This window comes from Propithecus coquereli, unplaced genomic scaffold (assembly GCF_000956105.1).
Source record: "Propithecus coquereli isolate 6110/MARCELLA unplaced genomic scaffold, Pcoq_1.0 Scaffold137, whole genome shotgun sequence".
NCBI classification, from domain to species: Eukaryota; Metazoa; Chordata; class Mammalia; order Primates; family Indriidae; genus Propithecus; species Propithecus coquereli.
In genome coordinates this window covers 8173885-8184546 of record NW_012137969.1, presented here as the reverse complement: position 1 = coordinate 8184546, position 10662 = coordinate 8173885, and the positions used below count along the sequence as shown (strand labels likewise).

Genomic DNA, 10662 nt, shown 5'->3' with positions numbered 1-10662 from the left:
TGAAAATAATTTGTGAATGTGAGGTTATTGTGTCTACAAAAGCTATTATTAATATTTCAGTTATTTTTGCAAACGTTTTGACGTTTCTTTTAAGAAAACTTGCGTATGTGAGCTTTTCGCAAAAACTGAAGGGTGTGCATGGGGTTCGTCTCTTGCTTCCTCCCAAAAGGCAAAAGCTGATGCAAAATCTTGTCCAATGTGTTCTTAGGCCTGTCAGTGCTGCCATGTTGTATGAGTCCAGGGAACACCAATCACTTTGTTATCTAGGGAAGGGTTTGGACAATTATGGTCCACTGGCCAATTCTGGTTTGTGGATTGTTTTTGTACCATCAGTTGACCAAGAATAGATTTTACACTCTTAAAGAGTTGTTAAAGAGAGCCAGGCACTGTGGCTCAAACCTGTAATCCCAGCTACTGAGGAAGCTGAGGTGGGAGGATCACTTGAGGCCAGGAGTTCACAACTAGCCTGGGCAACATAGAGAGAACTCACCTAAAGAGATTTTTTTTTTAATTAAAAAAAGAAAAGGAGTAAGTGACAGTCCATATGTAGCCCATAAAGCTTAAAATATTTACTATCTAACCTGGACAGAAAATCTTTGATGACATTGTTCACCAGATTCATTGACTGGAAAATGAAAGGTACCCACTGGAATTGGGCAACACAATGGCCCTACCTCCTGCCAAAGAATGCTAGACTGGCCAAATCAGTCCATGGCAGCCTAGCCCAGAAATGCACAAACTCTTCAGCCTTTCCATCTTCTCTTCTTCCTGGTTCTATTGCCTCTCTGAGCAGTCCGCCCTCTGGCTTCCCTTCTACCAATCACTTGCATGTTGGGATCTCAGTCTTTAGTCTTCTCCTCTGTGCTGCCCACACCAGAAGCGTAAGTAGTACTAAGTACTATACAATGGTTAAGAGCCAGAGTCATAGGCTGCCTTAGGGTGCATCTAGCTCCCTTACTTCCTAGTTATGTAATCTCAGGCAAATAACTTAACCTCTTTGGGCCTCAGTTTCCCCATCTACCAAATGAGAATAATAGGATTATTCTAAGATTCAATGTGTTAAGGCATATAAAGCACCCAACATGCATGTAAGTGGTCAACATGCCGGCTCTGATGTTACCCACTACCATATTTTGACAACCATTTATAAGTCATGTGCTTCAAAATCTTTCTGTTCTTTCCCTTCTGTGACAGACTAATAATTGTGCCCTTTCCCTTCTTTTAGCAATAAAATGCTCCACGTCTAAATGAACACATGACTGTTGAGCTAGAGACATTTTAGTGTCCCCTGCAGAGCGGTGAGAATGTGAGACTAAGTTCTGGCCGCTGGGATCCATGTGATTTTCAGGCCCTCTATTTCCTCTTCCCCTTCCTATGGGCTTGAACACGGCTGTTGGGGCTGGTGAGCTGGCTTTAACCACGCAGAAAAGGACAACCGCCTCAGAGATGGGAGAGCAACATGACAGTGGGACCCTGGGTCCCAAGATGATCTTGTGGAACAGTTGTCCAAGCCCACACCTGGATTATTCACCTACCTGAGAAATGTCACATAAGAAATAAACTATTTTGTTTGAATCACTATTGTGGGATCTCTTTGTTACAGCAGCTTAGCCTACAGTCTAATTAGTGCAGGTCCCAAATTCTTATCTCCAACTTCATTACTAGTCTACCTTGTGTATGTACTATTCCTTATTCCTGGACACAAAGAATATTCTAGCTATTTCTGAGCAATAGTTCTGTTATTAGTTTATCCTCCAGTCAGGAGACTCTGTCACTCTTGACTCCTACTCCCAGATTCAACTGGTCACAGAAGCCCCACAGCTGGCTACATACATACCTCTTCAATCCTCTTCCCACCTGATTCCCATCACCCTGACTTTGATGCTTTTTGCTTTCTAGTTTGGCTCTCTGCCTCCAATTTCATACTCTATAATGTTGCTTCATTATCCTTGTTACTATTGGACCCATTCATGTTATTTTGTCTGTGTAAGTCCATAGCATTTAAAGCCTTCATGAGATGGCCCCAGGTTGAGCCTCCAGCCTGTCTTCTGACACACTCCACACATACTTTACACCAAACACATTCCTCTACTTCTCCAATCCTTTCCGCTTGCTCTCTTTTCCTCTGCCTACATCAATGCTTCTCAAATGTGGCAAAGAATCATCTTTTAAAAAGTTTTATTCTAGGCCAGGTGTGGTGGTGACGGCACATGCCTATAGTCCTAGGTACTTGGAAGGCTGAGGCAGGAGGATCACTTGAACTCAAAGAGTCCAGCTTGGGCAACACAGCAAGACACTGTCTCTTACAAAAAAGAAAATCTCAGGGCTTCCTCTTAATTATGGTACCTGTCTTGTCAAAAGCAGGTAACAGGATCCAAAATGGTCCACGGACCATACTTCACAATGGTTTAGACTCCCTTCTCCCTGCCTGGTCCACCCATTCATCACTACTGCCTCCATTATGCCTTCCCTGACATTACACCCCACAATCACATCTGTTCAATATATTCATCACCTTTTTTCATACCCATTATAACGCATCACACGTTGTCACTATTTTCTGGTAAACATCAAACATGTAAGGAATGTGTACAATTCATCTCTGCATCCTGAGCCTTGTGTCTATTATGTGGTAGAAGCTCAGAAACATAATCAGCAAATGAATGGGTCCGATATACCTTTGTGTTGACATGCAATCAGGAACCAAAACAACTTTAAATAGACCTTTAATGACGGGGGTGTAGTTTAGGACTTAAAGGCTGAATGGTCTAGGCCACAGCGACAGAAGAAAGCTCAGTAGGCTGTCTGAGACTGCTGTTGGCGGTAGCCACCACGGCGCATATAGCCCTCGTTTTTGCGGTAGCCATCCTTCTGGTCTGTAGGAGAAAGAGAAGGAAGGGAGGTGTGAGTGCCAGGGCAAAGGCAGCAAGGGGGCCAGGATCCTGGCAGAGTGAGGAGATGGAACCACTCACCCCGGAAGTAGCCGCCATAGGTGCCCTGCTTGTGGTCAAACACTCGCTCGTTATTTTCCACCAGGCTGCCCAGCTTCTCAGCCAGCTGTAAAGCCAGGTTCTGCTGGGCAGTGGGCTCGGTACGGTGCATCACCACTGTCTGCGTTGGCTGGTCCAGGGAGGCCTGACAGGACCGAGGCAGAGGAAGCGACATGATACAGATCAGACCCCTCCATTCCAATCCCTCCATGACTCCACCCACCTATTTACCACTCCAGCCCTTACCATCAACTCCTCATTGATGATCATCTTGCTGATGATTGAGTGCACGGTGGGCAGGTCCAGCTCAAACATGTCAGACAGTGTCTCCATGCTGGGGAGAAAGGGGGCAGTCAGGACCCTTGACCAAAAAGCTGGGGCTCCTCTGTGTCCCCAGGGCCCATTCTACCTGATGGAGTCATAGACACTGCTGTAGGTGAAGAGGTAGGTCCTCAGTGACTCTTCCTGGATCTTCCTGAGGGCAGAGGGGAGAAGAGGGGGAGGTCCTCAGGGAAGGAGGCCGACCAGTCTTCTCTTCCCCTACCCACCACGGCCTCTGTCTGCTTACCTAACCAGCATGGTACGGACTTTGTCAGCCTCGGGGAAAAGGTCCCATACTTTTCCATTCATCTTCTCATTGATGATAAAACTATGGCAAGTCTTCCAGTCACCCATCTTCATAGCCTTGGAGGCAGCAACCACGTGTTCCCTCATTGACTCAGGGGGACCTGAAAGGTTGAGAATGAGGCAGAGCCTAGGGAAATTTGGGTCCAGGACTCCTACCCCCATGAGCACTGTTCAAGGAGGACCAGGGGCCAGAAGAGCAAACAGCCAGACGATTGCACAAGTCACTTAACGGCTGAATAAATTTACTCAGCTTGGGACTACATCAGTCCATAGATGTGCTTCAGGGGATTGGTAAACCCCTTGAAAATGCTGACAAATTGTTGTGTACATCTTCCTAGTAAAGGGGGCCATAGCTTTCAACAGATTCTCGTAAGTTTCCTTGACCCAAAAAAACCCTCTACCATCTCAACTTGAATGGTATTTACCAAACTTTATTCATTCTTATATTACCTTCATGATTTGTGTTTTACTCATACCTCACTTACACTGTTATTCTGCAAAGTGGCTTACTTCTTTTCCTTAAAAAATTTAGCCCCAGTCTAATTTACCTTTATAAAATCACAGGTTTTATGTGCAGATTATGAACTTAGGCCCCCACATACTAGGTCCTGAGAGGTAAGACAGGATGATGAGACAGGGCAAATAAGCGTAACTGGAATTCAGGGCAGACAAAGTGCCAAAGCTCTAAGGACGGAAATGGGTGGCACATGCAGAGAAGCGTGAACATGGCTGACCCTAGGAACAGGCACAGAGAGCTCAAATGTGCACACAGATCCGGCCCAAATAGAAATGTATGAACAGGGCAAAGTGCAAGGAAAAGTACACAACCCTCTTGGATTAGCCTCCACTTTAACACTTTTCAAAGAGGCAGAGTTAGAGGCTCAAAGACTACTTCTCTACAAACCAAACAAGAGGGCAGGGGTAAAAGAGAAAGTGACTTTTGGCCCCACTGTGGAAAGAGCCAGAGAGTAGTGGTAGGCACTGCGGTGAGCCAGAGAGCCCTTCCCCACAGCTGCTAGCTCTGTGGGAAGGCAGGCCCAGGGGCGCCAGATCCACCGAAATTCTAAGACATACAGAAATTCAGATTTTCCTTGAAATTTCCCCACAAAATACCACTATGTAAGCCAAACAAAATTAGCCTAACGGGCACCTGCCCTTTAGCATGACCATATTACCACATGATATACATGACCAATGGAGGACAGATCTGCAAGGGGACATGCTGTGGACAATAAGCTTGGCCCACTCATCAAGTCCTCCCATGCGCCAACCTCACAGGAGGGGCATAATTCAACTTCCTTTTCCAGCGAACCACAACCATATAATCCCTCATGATCAGGTCTTTCAGAAGTTATCAAAGGTGCCAATATTAAATTTGTGAATGGTAAGGCTCTATTATAGTTGGTCTGGCTGGAATATAAAGTGCATGAAGGGGAGAAGAAGGAAAGAAAGCCTGGAGGCACATATTAGCTGTGTCACACTTGGGCAAGACATTTAACTTCTCAGTGCCTCAGTTTCTTCATCAGGAAAAAGAAGGTATTAATAGTACCTATGCCACAGGGTAATTACTAATGCAGATTAAATGTATTATTATTTATGACATACTTAGTTCTAGGCAGAGGAGGCGTCATTAATTGAAATGGAATCATCTAGAGAGCTATTTCCTTTGATTTCTCTTAATCCTTGCACGCAATCCAGGAGTGAGGCAAGTCTGCTGCACTACGGAGGCCCACACTCACCCAGCAAGGGCTGCCGCTCGCCCACCCGCAGCTGGTGATGGAACTGCTTGCTGATCATGCGTCGGCGGGCATCACTCTCATGGGCGGCCATGTAGGGTATCTCCAGGAGCATGGCAGACACCAGATAGACACACTCCAGCAGCTCCAGGTTGATGTGCAGGTGGAAGGGTACCTGCCGGCGCCGCTCCACCTTCTCCTGCTCCTGGTTGCGCTCCTGCAGGCTGCGCAGCAGCAGACCCTGGCCCAGAAGCTCCTTGGCCCGGCCGCTCGACTGGATGTCCAGCAGGGCATTGTGCGCATCCTTGGTCAGGCCTTGGCGGAAGGCACAGATGCCCAGCTGCACCATGGTGCGGTTGTACAGGATCTGGGGGCAAAGGGTAATGCGCTCAGATGTGACAGCCACAAGGCAAGCCATTCATTTATTCAAAAAATACACTTTGAGCACCTACTACATGCTGAGCACTAGACTGTGGGCTTGGACAGAGAACAAAACAGACAAGTCCCTGTCCTCCATGGAGCTTCTGTTCCACTGTTATGTCCCATCACAACGCATTGCATCTGGGCCTCTCCCTGTCTTTCTTCTTAGTTTAACAACTTCTTAATGAGTCCTTTTCCTCTTTCTAATTAAGATGATCTCCTAATGTTCTGCACCAGACACAATAGATAGAATAAATGTTGGCTGAACTCAAATCTCTCTCTATCCCAGAGGAATCGAATGCTGTTGGGACAGTACATTTGTAACACGCGAGAGGATCAAAAAACGCGGGCATTTGGGAAAGACCAACTGTCTACTTAAATTCACGCCAGCCAAACAGGTGGATATTGTGGTTGAGTCATTTTTGCCTTAGAGGACAGGGGCTGGCCTCTCCATCACCACCAAGGCCAGAAGGCCTCCTCATCTGACCTGCACTGGCGGGTCCGCATGCTGGATGTTGTCTTGCAGGTGGCTCATGAGCATGAGGTCACGGGCCTGGTACCAGCGGGAGTGCAGGGCATGATGGTAGATGTGGCAGAGGATGGCACACGTGCGGATCCGGTCTGTGCGGTCCTTGGCGTAGATGTATTTGCACAGTCTCTCCATCAGCACAGCTGAGTCCTCACCCTCATTTTCTGCCTGGTCTTGCTCAGACTGGGGAGGAAGAGGGGTTGTTCGAGAATAAGATCTGCCAAGGCAAAGGCTTTAAATGGCTCACGCTATTTAGTAATCAAAGATGAGACTCTATCCAGCCTCATTCTAATCCCTCAGCTTACTTCCCTGCTGCACCTCAGCAAGTCCCTAGGGAATAGGAGATGTGCCACCAAGTCCTGAAAGACATTCAGGACAGATCAACACATCCCCCTCCCCTCTGATGCGACTGCCACGCACTCACCTTTGAGGAGCCCTCTGGAGGGGTGAGCTGCCGCTGATGTGCCTTGTAGTCAAATTTGTAGTAGGTGTGGAGGATGCGCCTCAAGTAGACGCGGCAGATCTCCTCAGTGGTGCCCTTCTCCTCCAGGTACCGCTGCACACGCTCAATGATGGCACACACCTGTGCCTCATCCTTCAGGTGCTCCACGTACTCTGGCAGGGGGAGCACCCATCCTCATCTCAGCTGGGCACTCAGGCTTTCCCAGCCTTCTGTCCCAGTCAATCCAGTTACCCCTGTTTGTTTTCCACACCCATCAGGAAAGTCTACTTGCTGTGCCCTGAAAACATCATCCTCTCCCAGAACCCACCACCTCTCATCCCAGAGCTTAGAAAAAAAATCCTAACTGCCCACCTCTGCCAATAAAGGCCTGCAAGGTCCCACCCTTGCTTTATGGCCCACAATTCTCCCCTGGCCTTACTGTGCTCAAGCCACACTGGCCTTTTTGTTCCTGCAACATGCCAAGCTCATTTTTTTGTTCCTTCTGTCAGGTGCTCTTTTCTGCCAGTTCTTCCCCTGATTAACTCCTCCTCATCAGATTTCATCTCACATGGCTCCTGCCTACAGATGCTTTCTTCAACTGTTATCTAAAGCAGCCACTCCTCTAGTCGCTTTCTACCGTGGGCCCTATTTTAACTTCTAATTCACTCACACCTTATATTATCTAAAGTTATCTTGTTATTATTATTTGTTGAACTGCCTTTCTCTAATACCAAAGGGAAGCTCCATGAGCACAGAGCCTTGTTCATCACTACACCCTCAACTTGGTCAAAACATTTGCATTTTTACTGAGTAAATTATCCTGCATGTTCCCATCCCGATGCCACTGAGCAAAGCTAAACAAGACAAGTGAATAGATGCCTTACTCCCATGGTTCTCAAAGTATAGCCCTCAGACCAGCAACATCACCTGGGAGCACATCAGAAGTACAAATTCTCAGGCCCCATCCAGACCTATTGAATCAGAAACTATAGGAGTGAGGACCAGCATCTGAACAGCCCTTCAGTATGAATGCCGGGTAAGGAAGGGCTGGCTTTCCAAACATTCTGATTTAGTATAATCCTTAGAAAACCCTATAAAACCCTACAGTTTGTGTTTTTCCCTATACTTGATCAGGCTCACCTTGGGAGTGAGGATCAGTATTTTGCATGATTTTGGTAAATTCCTCATCCATTCGTTCCACCAGAGTTAGGATACAGCCACGGACACGCAGTGGCTGAAGAGAAAGGCAAAGAAGAGATGAATAAATTAGCCCAGACAGCAAACTTTGGGACTGATCTCCGTCAGTCCTAAACCTCAACCTTTCTGTCTCCAGTGAGCTTTCCCAAAGCACATGACATGTTTCCAGTTATCCGGCCAATTCCTCCCCTTACCTGGTCAACATTTTGCAGGTTCTCACTTTCTTCCAGAATGTTCTCTCCAACAAAGATGTTGGGGTTTGCAAATAGGATGTCCATCAGCTCATTGATGCAGTCCAGGCACTTCTGCCACATCTCTGGCTGCCAAGAGATTAGACTGCAGAGTCAGAGGTGTGAGGGTCGAATAAGCGGATGCCTCCCAAGAGCCCCTTCACCAGATCATGGGGCCTTCAACTACCAAGACTGTTTCCAAAGCCCCCAAATTTTAAAACACTAGGTGCCTTCTCCTGACCCACCAGCTATGCCCCAACATGCTTCTCTTTGTTGTTCTCACCTTCATGTATGTTGCCAGGTTGGGGTTGTAGTCATACAGAGAGGCAATGATATTGAACTTGATCTTGACAATGACACCCTCCCCCAGGTTGTTTTCAGAAGCGATCTGAACCAGCAGTTGCAGCAGCTCAATCTGGGCGGCACTGGAGGGGTACAGAACTGGGTGAGGCTTTGGAGACAAATCAAAAAAGTCTCACCCTGTCATACAGGATGCCCCCTTCAGACAGCAGGGCAGCCCGTTATTCCTCTATCCTTAACACCTGTGTACTTGCTTCTCCTTTATAAATTCCAAACAGAAACAGCAATAATGCTAACAATCCTGGAATGGTGTAAAATGCTTTCACATCTACGATTCTCATCAGTCACCCAGTGATTAAATAAAGTGAGCATTACTTCCATTTTACAGATGGGAAAATAGTCGCAAAAGGTTACGTGACTGGTTAGGTCACAAGAAGAGTAAAGAGCAGAAAATGGACCAGCTATGCCCCAAATATATTGTTCCTGTACTACAGCCATACAGAGATCCTCCCCAAACAGAACCATTTCCCCACTAACTTCTACCCCGCGTTGTAGAGAAAAAGAGCTTTCACCCTGTAATCCTATAACCCAGGCCCACGAATCTTACCGATCAGTTCCCTTCTTGCCTCGTGCCTGTAGGATCTCATTCAGTTTCTTGATGACAACAGCATGGGTAATCTCAGTTCCCTTGGCAAACATTTTTGGCTTCTCCTAGGACAATACACATCCTGTCACATGCATGCCAAAAGGAACTCATTACTGCCTTAAGTTTTTTCCCACCCTGACCAGAAGGGCACCTGCATGTCCTCTCAAACTGTTCCCCAATTCATTTTAACTCTAAAATCCTTACCTTCACAAGGGGCACGCCACCCCGGACCCTCTCCCACTCCCCGCCTTCATTGTCCTCCTCCTCCTCATCTAGGCGCTTCGATTTCCTATCGTGCTTCTTCTTGGCTTTGTCTTCCCGTTTCTTCTCAGCTGCCTTCTTGTCCTCCTCCGTGGTGGGGGCCCTGCCAGGAGACATGGGAGGAGATGAAGGACCAGCTCCTCCTTACTGATAGGGCTTCTTTCTCTTTTCCTCCACCAAGTCCTAGGTCCGAGTTATACTCTACAAGAACGACCTAGAGAGCAGTTAACCATAACCACAACCGAGGCAAAGAGCACTAAGCATTTGCATTTGTCGGACTACTTACCAAGGTCTGTCACATTACACCCAACAAGACACTTATAAAGAGAATGGCAGGGCCAGGTCTAATAAGTAGTGCTAACCAGGCCACTGCAGACATAGAAACAACTGTCATGTTGCTCCACAGCTAATTTCTAAGGTTTTTCAAAGTATCTAGAAACAAATTATTTTCTTTGATACTAGTTGCTCTGTCCAGACTGACCTATTTACCAGTCACCTACTGATCAGTTTATCGCCCAAAATTTCTTATAATTGATTAATCTAAAATTTGAATTAAAAAAACAATTGTTCAATAAAACAAAATGCCCCCACAAAAGAGAAAAAGGTCACTGGCTATATCAAAACTGTCTCAGGCCACTTGATGTTGCCTGAAACCATCTCTGGTATGTACATTTATGTAACAAAACATAAACCTAATGACAGAGACAGATTATTTCAAACTCTGAATAGAGTTTTTTTAACCTGTGAAATTTTACCTTGTATACCTACCTAACGCCCCCCCACCACCCCCAAAATCTAAAATTAGTTCAATCGGTGTTCTGAGGAAAGCCCTTTGAGAAAATAATGATGGAATTTCAGGTGTCGAAAGCTTTTTGACATTGAGAGTTTGTGGCTTTGTAGTGTCAAAGAATAATTTATAGACATTATTTCACTTGTATAACACGGGAGACTTTTTTTTGAGACAAGGTCTTCCTCTGTTGCCCAGGCTGGAGTGCAATGGCATCATCACAGCTCACCGCAACCTCAAATTCCTGGGCTCAAGCAATCCTTCTGCCTCAGCCTCCCAAGTAGCTCGGACTACAGGCACATTATCACTATGCCTGGCTAACTTTGTACATTTTTTGTGGAGACAAGGTCTCACTATGTCGCTTAGGCTGATCTTGAACTCCTGGGCTCAAGTGATCCTCCAGCCTTGGCTTCCCAAAGTGCTAGGATTATAGCCACTGTGCCCAGCCATTAGGGAGATTAATTTTTAGGCTGATTTTCTTTTTTTTTTTTTTTGAG

The 10662-nt window shown here is 46.4% G+C and overlaps 1 protein-coding gene across 2 annotated transcripts in view; it reads right to left on the bottom strand.

The window, feature by feature from the left end:
* Positions 1-2688: 2688 nt before the first annotated feature.
* Positions 2689-10662, bottom strand: part of LOC105805978 (eukaryotic translation initiation factor 3 subunit C) — a 20507-nt gene continuing 12533 nt past the window's right edge. For both annotated transcript variants that reach the window (XM_012638961.1, XM_012638959.1), the window contains exons 9-21: positions 9322-9481; positions 9079-9182; positions 8455-8596; positions 8136-8261; positions 7885-7978; positions 6727-6917; positions 6261-6485; positions 5357-5720; positions 3559-3718; positions 3400-3465; positions 3237-3324; positions 2973-3135; positions 2689-2876 (exon numbers count right to left, since the gene is read on the bottom strand). In XM_012638961.1, the coding sequence (XP_012494415.1) occupies positions 2794-2876; positions 2973-3135; positions 3237-3324; positions 3400-3465; positions 3559-3718; positions 5357-5720; positions 6261-6485; positions 6727-6917; positions 7885-7978; positions 8136-8261; positions 8455-8596; positions 9079-9182; positions 9322-9481 (1966 nt within the window). In that variant the 3' untranslated portion in view covers positions 2689-2793. The remainder of the gene's footprint in view (positions 2877-2972; positions 3136-3236; positions 3325-3399; positions 3466-3558; positions 3719-5356; positions 5721-6260; positions 6486-6726; positions 6918-7884; positions 7979-8135; positions 8262-8454; positions 8597-9078; positions 9183-9321; positions 9482-10662) is intronic.